The sequence below is a fragment of the Malurus melanocephalus genome, unplaced genomic scaffold, assembly GCF_030028575.1.
Source record: "Malurus melanocephalus ecotype Western Australia unplaced genomic scaffold, MMel_1.1 scaffold_214, whole genome shotgun sequence".
In the NCBI taxonomy this organism is placed as follows: domain Eukaryota; kingdom Metazoa; phylum Chordata; class Aves; order Passeriformes; family Maluridae; genus Malurus; species Malurus melanocephalus.
This window is the reverse complement of record NW_026623446.1, coordinates 668104-682023: the sequence shown is the minus strand read 5'-3', so window position 1 is coordinate 682023 and position 13920 is coordinate 668104. Positions and strand designations below refer to the sequence as shown.

The 13920-nt window shown below is 45.8% G+C and overlaps 1 protein-coding gene across 1 annotated transcript; it reads right to left on the bottom strand.

Moving 5' to 3' along the window:
• Positions 1–857: 857 nt before the first annotated feature.
• Positions 858–13166, bottom strand: LOC130578154 (neuropeptide-like protein C4orf48 homolog). Its single transcript, XM_057374051.1, has 4 exons — positions 13027–13166; positions 12695–12843; positions 5599–5687; positions 858–1964 (listed from the first exon to the last, which is right to left on the bottom strand). The coding sequence occupies exons 2-4, from the start codon at positions 12816–12818 to the stop codon at positions 1899–1901; spliced, it is 279 nt and encodes a 92-aa protein (XP_057230034.1). The 5' UTR covers positions 12819–12843; positions 13027–13166; the 3' UTR covers positions 858–1898.
• Positions 13167–13920: the final 754 nt, after the last annotated feature.

Here is a 13920-nt window from a genome sequence, read left to right as displayed (position 1 = left end):
GGAAAAWTCACAGGTTCAGTGCTGGGACTCCATCTCCTGCAAGAAGCTGTCTCAAAAGCTGTGAGCTACTTTAGTTCAAWTCCAAGTGGGAGTAAAGTAGCTAAAGGCTGGTATTTTGCAAGGGAGCTGTGTTAATCCTACTGTTTTCTTTATACAGTGAAATCTGGTCTGTGAGGAAAACCTCTATTGTTCTACTTACCGGTGCCACAGAGCAGCGTGATGCTACCAGAAGGGAGGTGATGCTGTGTCATTCTGCTTCTCTTGTACACAAAACAGGTCCCAATGACCTACAAAGGATTTTGCTGGAATACTCCACTGACAAAGCAGATTTCCKACTTGAAATGCAGGTGCTAGGAAGTTTTTCCCTGCTGAGAACCACAGGCCTTTCAAACAACTTTGGCAAAATATACAGCAACACRYTCCTTTGTGTTACTGAGAATGACTGCACACAAAATARTAAGTTGGCAGTGGATCATAGTTCCCTATTTCCCTGTGCCTGATGTTATATACAAAATGGGAGAGAAGCAGTTTGAAAACATACAGAGAGCTTCCACCCTAACTTACTGAGCAGGCTGAGAGCAAAATATCACAAACATCAGCCACTTACAGAAAGACAGACATAATAATAAGAATTACTCAAATTATTTAAAAACCATTGCTGTTGATCCTGCTTCAAGGCTCTTGTTTGCACAGAAGTTTCTAGCCTGTACAGAGATCCTTGAGCAGATACACAAATCTCTACTTTGGGATGATGTTTTAAGCCCAAAGAAAAATCTGTTATTGTCAACAAGAACTTTCCATTAGGGCTGTTTTCTGTTTTCCTTCCCAAAATAAAGGAAAAAAAGGAAAACAGAAAGGATTTGCTACTCTTTTTTAAAGAGTAACAAGGCACGGTCTTGTTGTCTATTACAACTACACTGCCTAAATTGTTTTGTTCTCTCTCATCTCACGCTGACTGCAGCAGGAATACCAAAAACAGCAGCACTGTCTCGCATCATGATGGAGTGTGGAGTCCACACAAGAGCTAAGGACCATTTTGGTAGAATTTCAGTATTTCCCAAAATACAGTTTACAAGAGACTCCTGGGCAGGCAGGCGTTGTGCAGGCTCTCTGCCAAAACTCTCTGTAGAGGCCAGTTTGAGTGGTTCAATCCAGCATGTGATTTGCTTAATGAAAGACACTTCTCTAGAAGATTTTGGCAGACGCAATCAGTTCAACTGCCAGGCGGTATTCATGTGATTACAAATGTTACTGATCACATTAGATACTTAATAAATCTCTCCAGAAAGATCACAGCTACTGTGCTGCTCTGAAGAAATTAAAATCATGAGACAGATTACTGTGTTTGCCGTGCACTGGACTATTGATACCACTGGGAAAAAAACCCCTTCCTTGGACTGCCAARCAGTCAGTGATAACTGTTAATTTCTACATAAAGTCAAGTCTGCTTGTTTGTAAATGTTTATCTATGCATCATGGCAAAGTAGCTTCCTTTTCATGTTATTCTTCTGTTAATACATTAAGAAATTTTATTCCATTGACTTTTACTCCATTAACTTTTCATCTATGGCAAATTACATAAGTTGAGAGGTTCGCCTGAGAGTCCAAGGACAATTTTTGGTTTGAACCACCAAAAAAACAGGATACTATCCTTTCATAAAACCCATAAGCAAGACTTTGGCACTGTTTCTTCTGTTGACATTTCAGCAGATGCAATATCACATAGAGTAATGATAAACCACAACAAAGCAAAAATAATCTAACTGAGCTATACCTGTTTTGATAAAAATGCTTTTCCTTATGGTGGAGCACAACTTGCACTCTGTATCTTCCTGTAATTTACTGAAGAGTATTTTAAAAATGAATAAATGTCCATTGGTCAAATCCCAGTGCTCATTTCAGTGTATTGCATGAAAGCAATCACACAGGCCTCTCTTTTCTGCTCTCAGGAGGAGGGTTTCTGTCTGAAAAAAAAACCAAAAAAAACATTAAATCAAAGAACTGAATATATCACTTTAAAAGAGTATATAATTGATTAGATCTAATCCCTCTGCACAGCTGTAGCCAAGGTGCTCTGCTGAGTGAAAAATCATAGTTATTAGTGCTGGTTTTCATCCRGAAAAATGATGAAATGAGTATATTCAGAACTGAGATGCAGGGAGAGTATTTTTATAGTTTGAATGTTTTCATTTTCACAGTTAACTTCTAGGGAGTGGGCTGTCAAAATTATTAAAGTTTCCTTTATGAGCACTGCGACAAATTCCRCTTTCAGCTGCACTGCTCTTAATTCCTTCGTGGTGATTGATGGCTTCCTCTTGACGATGCCTTCAGTACTGTATAATTTAATTGCACCAGAATGCAAGTGCTGAGGAGCCAGTTGTGCTCTCAGTTACACYGCTGTTTCTCTAGAATAACTCTGAGTTGAATCCAGCTGTCAGTCAAACCCTGTTGTCTGAAACTCGTAATCGTTCAGGGCAGATCTAGGTCTGAGTGTGTGGTTCCTATTTTAACTTGAGTTATTTTACTGACATTTGCCTTATYATCAGTACTTGAGCAAAACCTTAAAAACCATTCTCTATGTACATYATTTAAAGTTATTTGCTGTTGTATTTGGAGCTCCTTAGTGGAAAAGCATTTCCAAGCTTTTTTTTCTCTGTATACAGAGGGAAAAATTAATTTTAGATCTTTAAAATCAAATATCTTAAATATTTTGTGGGTCATGGTCACACTTTTTGAGAAACAAAGGATGATTTTTTTTAATGTCTCCATCATTTCAGAAGTCAGTTTCTCAAAATTGTTGGTTGAAGCCATCTACATCAGCAAATGCAATTGTGACTGAAAAGAAACTTCTTCCTGAGCATATCTTGTGGTTTACACCCTGTGGTCTGTGGTCCCTCAAGCAGTTTKCAGACTGGCTTTGAAGAGTTCCTTGCGGGGAGAAAAAAATAATCTAGCGGGCTGAAATTCACTGTGAACAGGTTTCTCATCTGCACTGCAAACCCTCATTAAAGGTTGAAGCCCACTAGTTAAGAAATTATCTCAAAGCTCCGGGAAACAACAACGTCTTCAGCCTGCTGGTGTTCCTCTGACTTGATAGTCCTGACAAATTAGACACAGCAAAGGGCTAATTAACAAAGACAATTTCCAAAGGAGTAGCTGGGTGCTCCTGTATGGGCCCCACTCTTCTCCTGCCTTGCTTGGGCAGCAGTACCTCTGTCCCCCAGAGTGCCCACTCCCTCCCATTCATTTCTTGTTCTCAGACTGCAAGCTTATGCAGGACAGGCTGCTTCAGAATGGCTTTCCCTCCCTTCCATAACCCCATATCCTTTTCAACTCAAACTTTTGACATCCACCTTTGCATTAAAGAGGACTTGTTCTCATTCCCTCCCTGCTTTCACTGATCAGCTTAGCACAACCAGGTGCTGTTAAACGCTGCTCCCCGCTCACACAATGAAATCTTGGATGAGTGAATGCTCCCATTGTTGGGAGCCCAGGAGAAATCATGGAATCATCTTAACATCAAACAGGCTTATTGGATTTCACTGTAATGCCAACAAGCTGTCACTGCTACCACAAACTCTGCCTGGGCGTCACTCAGGACTATTTACAGGCAGGAAGAGCAGCTCTGGGAGCACTCAACTGCAAACTGAAAGACTGTGAAAGAGAAGTATCAATTACAGAAATTAATTGTGGCTTTGATGACATTGGCATAGAAAGTCCCTGATATGCAGGAGCAGTTCTGTAAGGGGCTTGTAGCAACMATTTCCAAGAGTTATTAAATGAAGTTATTTGTGTGTAAAACTTGAGAAATTACCGGTGGTCAGCATGAGCCAAGAATCAGCAGCAGAATAAGGACATGGAAATATACCTTCCAGAGTATAGAAGGCCACAGGGTGCCATCCGTGGGGCCTTGGCTGCTGCATTTCACTTTAGAATCTCTGTATCACTCAATAATTTGTATTTAACTGAGGCATTTCTGATAGAAAGTGCTTTGGAGTCTCAATCCAAAGGCTGGGAAAGGTGTACAGTAAMACAGCCTTTATTTACCAGTAGCATTAGACAGTTGTCTAAGGGTGGTTCTGTTTGATTTTGTGAAGCACCGTTCCTGTGCCTCTTGCTGTGTGACACTGGGACCTGTCTCTATTGGTGCCTTGGCACGTCAGGCCTGCCCAGCTCCTCACAGAAACAGAAATTCATCCTGTGGCACTCTGGCAACAGCTTTTCCCTTTATATTTGCCTCACCTCCTCCAAGGCAGCGCTGCTCTCTGATGGGCAGCATTCTCAGTCTCTCTCCAGACAGAACAGACATTACAGACACATCTGAGTATCCTGTCAGTGGAATTAAGGAATTGTGCWGCCTCTGTTGCATTCAAAAAAATCTTTAACTTCCCATGGAAATTCTCCTGACAGTATAAGAACCCGGACAGCTGCAATTGCACCTGGYCTTGACATGTCATGTGTAGGTAGAAAACATTCAGCTGACCCTAATCCAAACAGGTGGAGCCCTGCTATGCACCGGAAAAGCTCAGCACAGCTGCTGGAGGTAAAGCCCCTCTACTGACACTTCACCACTTAAGAATTATTTATTGTTAGTCCAGTGCATGGGAAACTTTTGGAATGTAACCCACGCTCAGAGCATTGTCCTAATCAGTTTACTACTGATAGTTCAAGAAAGCTGAAGTCGCCCCAACATTATTGTGTAGGGCCTGACACGTTTGCCCAAGGTCACAAGAAACCAAAGGCAAAGCTACATAATTGCTTTTCTGTGTTACGGTTTGGGACACACAATTGATTTCTGTCCCTTTGGTTGGCTTTGCTGTGAATGACAACTTGAGCTGAGTGTGGCTGTAGAGGAGCAAAGAGCCCTTCTCACCTGCCAGGAGAGATGGCCCTGCTCGAAGGGAGGAGAGGGAGGACAAGGCGTGGATGGAGGGGCTTTGTTAGAGGAGAGAGACCTCTTGCCTCTTGAAAACTTCAGACAACACCAGAGCCACTGTGGTAAATCCTACCCCAGTCAGTTTGCACATCTGTGAACCCACATGTGTGTGAATTGCTAAAATCAGGGCATTTAACACACCCTCATCYTGTTCCCTGACACCTCTGCAGACTGGCATGTGAAGGGGCAGAATCCCGTGTGCTGTGACAAATGCCCGAGCAAATGTGCTTCCCCGTTTTTATGGGATTATCAATCCATCAGCAAGGAGTGTGTGTGTCCTTCCCTCTCCTCTGCCAGCCCTGCCTCCCGTTCCCTTCCTGCTCCTGCCCAGTGAACAGCCAGACCACAGCTTGGAAGCAATGCTGTGAGGCAGAGAGTAAACCATCCTTCTTGTTCTTCTCCCCTTCCTACATCTTTTTTCCTTCTCTGTTTGGTGCAGGGACTGTCTGAGGTAATTCCTTAGGCTGTTAGGCAAGAAGTCAGAATGGATGATCATTAATGAACCTCTGCAGACTGTGAAAAATAATCCGTGCCTGCTATAAACCTATTTGCTGAGATGGGAGTGAGTCAGCAGAGATGTCATGTCTGCGGTACCCAGACAGGCGAACCCGACCGCCGGGAGATGAAGGCTGGGGGAAAGCAAAGCCTGTGGAAACACATACCCGGGTGTCGAGGCTGTACGCCGTCTTCTTCAGATCCTGCAACGCCCTCTGCATGAACTCGAACGCATGGCAGTCAACGCAGGGACGGCCTGGGGACACGGGCAGAAGAAGACATCACTGTCACAGCAGAAAATTTGGAGTTTAGCAGTACAGAGGAGGAATACTCAGGGATCTTGCCAGGAGAAACTTTATTTTACCAGGCGCGTTCACCTGCATCTGTGCAAAATTAGGGCTGCCTCTATCTATGTTGGTGCCAATGGGAGAGGATCAGCAAAAAACACCAAGAGAACTTTGCTGTGTGTGCTTTTCTGAGCACGGCCCAGACCTGACTCTGCCTGCTGCTTCAGCCCCCAGCCTCTCCCTTTAAAACCGAAATCCTTACCCCTCCTCAGACATAAGTTAATTCTCAACARATACACTGAAAATAGCAGTTTGCAGTGGTTCAGGAACCAGACAGGCAGGTCTGTTTTTACAGGAGCTCTTGCAGAGCAGCTTGGCCAGGGACAGTGCCAGATCTGTATTTGCTTCCTTTCACCTGCTGCTGTATTTTTTCTCTGCCAGGAATGCAAAGCATCCCACTGGCTCTGCAGCTGCTGCCAGCGTGTGTGCACAGAGGGGCAGGGCAGGGAAAAGGCAGAGAAGGGGAGGAGGAGAGGACTTAGGAACAACTCAAATGGCTCATTTCTGAACCTGGGCATCTCTGCTCTGCCAGGAGTCACCCTGCACTGACACCCTGCACTGATCCCTGACTATTCGAAGTTAATGAAGTGTGAGATTTCAGAGGAAAAAATCACAGATACTGGAGGAGATACAGGGAGAACGGGGAAGGAGAATGTTTCACACTGATCACAGAGCCCTCATGTTGGGGGAAGTACTGAAATCCTTGTTCACATGCAGCCATTTGTGCTGCTCTACCAAAGCAAATAGGTACAGAACATCAGAACAGCATCACTTGCAAAGGCTCTGCCTCTCTCCAGGCACAGGAGTAGCGACAGGATGGTTTTGAGCACACTTTAGAGACACTCAACCTCCTCCTGCTTTCAGTATTTCAGTAATTTTAYTGTTTCCACTTCAGATCACGAAGCAGAGCCCTTAGAAAGAACCTGCACGCTCAGACTGTTGTCAGCAAATCCATCATTTGCTCTGTGTCAAGCCCTGATTCCTCCCCTCGCTCTGGTCTTCTCAGAAACCTCCTGCCCTGGCTCCACCTYGGGGAGGTGCTGCGTGCCCTGAAGTGCTGACAAGCACCAAAATGTTCTCAAAATCAGGACCTCAAGGAGAAAATAAAAACAACCCTTCAGGTGATAAATGAATGTCTCCCRTTTCTGCAGTGGGGAGAAAGCACTTTTGAGGACAGCCATGAATTCCATAATCTGTCACTGCCTGTCACCCAGGAATTCTTCTCAGGCCTTTGTGAAAGCTGTGATGGGATGGCTGTGTGGGATCATTCGCTGGTATTTACRACAACTGAGTGCTCCTGTGTGGGCAGGGAGCTGGTGGAATGGCACAACCATGACAAGTGGTCATTTCACTTCTGCCAGCCCTGGGAAAGTGGCTGCCCTGGGGTCAAAGCAGCTTCTGCAGAAGGGTGGTGGCACAGAGGACCTGAATGTGTGACACATCTCTGTGTGTCCTGAATCAGCACCTGCAGAGCTCCTAACATGGCACTGSTCTCCAAAGGGACAGTGCAGACACAGCCAGGTTCACCACATAACAGGATATTCACTTTTTGATGTMATTTCTTGGGCTGTGCTCCATGGTGGAGGGGCCTTCTCCAGGCACTGCCATCTCTGGGTCAGGTCACCAACCCTGCCTGCTGGAGCCAGTAGCAAATAGTAGATACTTAAGGAAGATGTAAGAATAAGTGTCTAGCAATGTTCTTCTAGCCTACCAAGAGGCTGGAGGATATCCTGCGTCTGGCTGGTGTTTCTACATCTGATAAGCCCTCCATGGATTTTTCTCCCATTAATTTGCACTGCTGCTTCCTGAATCCATGTAAACTTTTGTCACCTGCAACATCCTGTGGCAGTGAGTTCCACAGCTCAGCTATTCACTGAGTGAACAAAATACCATTCCTGTCTGCTCTGAAGTTGACATCTGCTGCTTTCATTTCCTGCCTCTCATTTTTGCAGTGGAAGATCCTGTTATTAAACAATCACCAACTTTGTCCCATTTATGACTTTCATGTTCTCCATCGCCCCCTGCCTTGGTTTGCTTTCCAGAATGCAGAGCTGAGCTGCTAATCTGGCCTATCCAGGTGGATTTGATCTCTCTTCATGCTCACTATACTTTCAGCAAGGTATCCATGGACATTTCCCCAACATAAATATGTCTAAGCATCTGTTTTTCCAAACAAACCTAAGAAAGGGCTGTTTCCAATAGGAGCAATCCCACCATGATTTCTGTCCTTGGCTATGGCATCTCACACTTCCACTCTCTCCCAGCAGGAGTGACAATGCAGCTCCTCAGTCAGCTGGAGTGCTGATATTTTTCCCCAGATCAGATTCTGAATGCCCAAATTCTGGGGCCAGCACAAGAAATTGTGCAAGGAGAGGAGGGCAAGTTATGGAGAGAAGAAGGGCAGAGGCAGCACAGGCTTACATCAGCTTAAAGCAGTCATGAAACCAAACCTTAAGTCACATCATAGCAAAGTACAGCAGAGTGCTATTAATTCCTTGCTGACAGCTGGAAACAGACTATCTTTCACAGGGAGACTTAACAGGTTTGTGGATTAACATAATGAGAATTATCAAGAGTCGGCTGTAATTCTTTAAATGGCTCCTGTCAGCACGAAGACTGTGTGTTTCTTTGTGTGTTTGGGGTGACGAAGGGGAAGAGAAAAAATATATTTCTTGGCTTCTTCTTGGTGAAAAACTTGAACTGAAAGCACTGTGTAAGTCTAATGTACTTTCCCTTGTGTACACTAGGTGTTTACTCTTTGTATTTCATGCACCTTGGTTGATGAAAACAGACTGACCACCTTCAGTCTTCAGATTCCATATTTTAGCTTTCACAGTGGGTGATCTGGGCTATAAAAGCAATGGGAGGTCAGGAAAATAAGTTCTTTTTTTTTTTTAGTGGATTGCAGAGAATTCGATATTTAAAGGAAATAATCTGCAAGTATTAGAAGCGCCACTTCAAACTTGAACAGTCTTTTGCATATGCAAAGGGCTGTGYAGAAAGTATAAGGACACAATTTATCATTGCTAATTAGAATTATTCATAAAAAGCTGTGCCTGGCTCTGTGAGTGGCAGAGAGCAGGGGACAATGTCCCGAGCCAGATCTCAGTGGCACACACGGGACAGGATGTCTCTGCARTGCTAAGGAGGACTGTGACTCACTCTCATGCTTCTCTCCTGTGACTCCTGCACCTCCCACACTCCMCGGAGCATCGCTGCCCCTCTCCTGCTCGTGATGCTGCAGGAAGGACACATTCCTCCCAGCAGGTGGGAGAGAGACACTGTGTGGTCCATCTGGGAATGTTCCTGCTAAAGGCACGCTGCCAGCGCCCTGTCACACACCTGGGAGCAGGGAAAAGCAACGAGCACCAACCACACAGCTCTGCCCTGCAGGAGGACACTCAGTATGGTCCATGTCCATCCCATATCCCTGTTAAGAACATGGACTCGAGCCCCCTTTCCCTCTCTGGGTCATCCAGGGTCCCACAACCAGTAAGGACCCAAATGTTAACAATAGGGAAGATGTGTGCTCGTGCTCCCTCAGTGGGTCAGTGCCCCCTCAATGGGTCAGTGCCACCTCAATGGTCAGTGTCCCCTCAATGGTCAGTGCCCCCTCAATGGTCAGTGTCCCCTCAATGGTCAGTGCTCCCTCAATGGTCAGTGTCCCCTCATTGGGTCAATGCCCCCTCAGTGGGTCAGTGCCCCCTCAGTGGGTCAGTGCCCCCTCAGTGGGTCAGTGCCCCCTCAATGGTCAGTGTCCCCTCAATGATCAGTGTCCCCTCAGTGGGTCAATGCCCCCTCAATGGTCAGTGCCCCCTCAATGGTCAGTGCTCCCTCAATGGTCAGTGTCCCCTCAATGGTCAGTGCCCCCTCAATGGTCAGTGCTCCCTCAATGGTCAGTGTCCCCTCAATGGTCAGTGCCCCCTCAATGGTCAGTGTCCCCTCAGTGGGTCAGTGTCCCCTCAGTGGGTCAGTGCCCCCTCAATGGTCAGTGCCCCCTCAGTGGTCAGTGTCCCCTCAGTGGGTCAGTGTCCCCTCAGTGGCTCAGTGCCCAGGGGGATAAGATCCTTGATGAGAAGTAGCCACTGGAGCATCAAGCAGGAAAAGATGCAGGAATGTCTGTGCCAGATGGCATCAAAGTGAGGGCCCTGCCCAGTGTTCAGTCTCCCCTGATSTACATCTTTTGAGGAATATTGAAAGTCTAGGAGCATTCCCAAACCTTGAAGCAGCTGGCATGGGACAGCTCATCTCTGGAACAGTGAGCTCTGTTTTSCAGCTGGCCTCCTGTCATGGACACAAGTGTGCCAGGGTCCATCCTAGCAGGTCACTGCCGTGTCCCCATGCCAGGGGCACTGGTTATAGATGAGACTTTCCTGGCCAGCCATGGGTGCCTTGGAACATACAAGAACAGAGGAGGGATGTGTTCCTAAAGACCCTCCCAGCTCTCAGGAATATGCTAAGGCAGCTCCTGAGCCAGAAGAAATGCTGTTCTATCTAGCACCCCCTTACAGGAGTTTTTGTCCCTTGCATTTAACCAATCAGTTCTGCAATCTCAYGCAAACTTTTAGCATCCACTGTCCTACAGGAAGTTTCACAGATTAACTGTCAGGAAGAGCCCGAACAGGCAAAGGAAAATGTCGAGAGCACTTAGCAGCTATGCAGCATTCTCTCAGCTTGATGACAAGGAGCATCAGGAGTCCCTTGAGGCTTTAAAACTCTGTCCCTGCAGCCACCCAAAACAATTTACAATTCACCATCAGCTGACTGTCTTGCTCCTGGCCTGGTCTCAGACAGAAATAGCAGCAATATGTTTTTGTAGCAACGCTCACAGCCTCTGTTCCTTGGGATGGGCAGTGTCTCTCTGCAGGAACACTGCCACAGAAACCCTCTGACCTGGCCTGCATTCCACACTCTCACATGCAGGAGTGAGACAGGACAGGGAATTTTCCTCAAAGGCTGTTCAAGGGACTCTGCAGCCTGGCTAGAGGATGGTAAAAAGATGGTAAAAGCACTCCTTGCTACTGTAAAAAGGATGGGACAGATTTTTAGCAGGGCCTGTTGCGATAGGACAAGGGGTAATGGTTTTAAACTAAAAGAGGATCAATTTTAATTAGTCAAGGAAGCATTTTTTTTTACTGTGAGAATTATGAGACACTGGCATAGGTAGCCCAAAGAAGTGGTAAATGTTCTATCCCAGGAAATGTTCAAGGTCAGGTTGAACTGGACTCCTGAGCATTTTGATCAAGTTGAAGATGTCCCTGCCCATGGCAGGGGGTTGGACTAGATGAGCTCTAGAGGGCTCTTCCCACCTTTCTATGATTTTATAGTTATGTGAGRCTTGGGTCAGAAACCCTGGCCAAGAGTTTTGTTCTACAGAACAAATGGGAATTTTCACTACAGAAGTAGAACGAGAAACCACTGTACACTTTTTCCCAAATGTGTTGACTTGCCTCTGCTAACACAGACACACAAAGGGTACAYACAATTTATTCTCCAAGCCTGATTTCTTTTTAAGGAGATAATATGAACTAGTCATCACATAACTTATTAAAATTAATGAGTGCCTAGAAAACAGACACAGAAAACAGAGGTGAGGTCTGGTTTAGAACAGACCAAAACTTAGCACTAATAAAAAAAAAAAGAAGAGAAGGAAAAAGAGGGAAATTCAACATCTAAATCCTGTGGAGACAAATGCAAATTTATTTGAAAACTAGTAATGGAATTAATGGAGAATAAAATGCAGTGATGAAATCAGATCTTGTGTTAAATATTTTGGTAGTCATATAAAAAGGTAGCTGTCATACAAAGCAAGCATGACTAAGAATTAGAAATTCATTTTTATGCAATTATATTTGATTTCTTTTCCCAAAAGGCATTTTTTGTTTCTGCTGAGTGGCTACTTCTGTCACCAAAACACCCTGGGAACATTGACTCCATCCCCTAATAACTTTGAACCATCGCCTCATTTAGGAGCTGAGAAAGTTYAGACTCAAAATGACAGAGGGAGCTCATATAGAGCTGTGATCCAAATTCAAGAGCTCCCATGATGTGCTTAAGCTAGTCTGTCCTATTTATTTATATTTTAGCTTTGCAGTATTTCAGAAATTTATGTTCGCTTTACAAATGCACTGTTTGGGTAAACATCCCCTGTGCTGATCTGTAGCAGTTACAACAAAGTTGAACTTGACCTATTGTTCCAACCAAGTACTAAAATAAGCAGGATAAAATGCCCCAGCAGAAATACACACAAATATTCTCTTAAYAATGGGGCATCATTATATTATGTGTATTGTGGCAAATCTGGAAATGAAATGCTCAAGAAGCAGATCTAAAAGACCTGCAAATGAAGAACCTGAATACAAGTTCAGATGAAAACCAGAGTATGCAGTTAGCATTTTTTTCCTAAATAGCTATTAATTCTTTGCTTGCTTGCTGTTTCTATGACTTGTGCTGGCACGGCACAAACTCACGGTCACTCCCCCGTTCATGAGGCAGCACAAGGTCCCTGTGGTGCTGAGGGTGCAGGCAGGACAGGGTGCAGCAGGTACCTACTTTCGGCAGGGATGGCACTCCAGGAATTCTGGCCAGCCCCCACCAGAAATACACACAAATATTCTTTTAACAATGCTCAGATTAGTAGGACATCATGTGTATTGTGGCAAATCTGGAAAAGAAATGCTCAAGAAGCAGATCTAAAAGACCTGCGAACAAAGAACCTGAATACAAGTTCAGATGAAAATTAGAGTATGCAGTTAGCAATTTTTTCCTAAATAATTATTAAGTCTTTGCTTGCTTGCTGTTTCTATGACTTGTGCTGGCACAGCACAAACTCACGGTCACTCCCCCATAAATGAGGCAGCACAAGGTCCCTGTGGTGCTGAGGGTGCAGGCAGGACAGGGTGCAGCAGGTACCTACTTTCGGCAGGGATGGCACTCCCGGAGTCCTGGCCAGCCCCCACCAGGCTGGCGCTGAGCACAGAGAGCAGCAGGATYGCCACTCGCACCTCGCTCCGGACGGACGGCAGCGCCATCGCTCTCATCAATGATTCAAGGTGTCTTTTCTGCCTGCAACAAGGAGGAGAAGCGGTGAAAATCAGCACTCTGCTCCCCGCACGCTCCTCACAAAGCGGCGGATGAGACACGACGAGCGCAGACCCCGTGCCCACACCGACCCACTCGCACACAGCACCGCAGGAACATGCCATGGGCTCGCCAGCACCCCAAGGATCAGTTGGCCCTGATCAGTACCTGATCTTTCCCTTCGCCCGTGTGCCAGACCCTCGGAGCAGCTGAAGCGAGCAGGCGAGGCTCCAGCATCCACTGTGAGCATGCGCCCCTCCTGCATCCCCCTTCCCTGATTGGGGTCATTGCCATGGAGATTTGCTATGGCAACTCTGAAAAATTGGAGCTGCCAAGTGGAGGAGAAGATTTAAAGGGACCACAGTGTGATGGATGGTCACTGCTATGCTCCTCCCCTGCTCCCAAAGGCCGTGCCCTCTCCTTGGCAAGCACTGGCTGCTGCCACCCACATAAGAGGGTCTTGGGCAATTTTTGTGTTTGTTGCTGTTATTCCCAACGGGACTGTGCTGAAATACACAGTTCCCATCCTTTGCTTTAGCTGTAACTCACTTAAAGTGACATGTCATTCTGTGAGATGTCAAATGAGATGAAAATTCAAAAGTTTGCTTGGATAAACAAAGTTGCAGGGCCTGCTGATGGTACCCTGTACTTTGGGGAAGAACCCACTGGGGTTGTTTAACTACACTGAAAATGAAGCCTTGTGGATAACAACACCCCTGGCACAGGGACMAGCCATGAAAAYGCACAGCATCACACTGGATAACCAYGATAAGAGCYCAGCCAAAACMTGCACACCTACCTGCTTGYCCCAGAGCATGATTAAAGGCTCATTTTGCAACATCTGTTCAATTCATGGTGTTGTTCTCTCACAGAAGGACATTCCATCTTTCACCAAGGAGYAGGCCCCAGCCTTCCTGCTCTGTACAGAAAAACCAACCTGCCAGGTTGTTCCCAGACACAGACACAATATATCCATGGCTCTTTCAGCCCTAGAGAGAGTCACCAGCACTGCACTCTGCTTCTATTTAACTTGTGCCTGTGGCTTCTTCAGAATTACCTCTT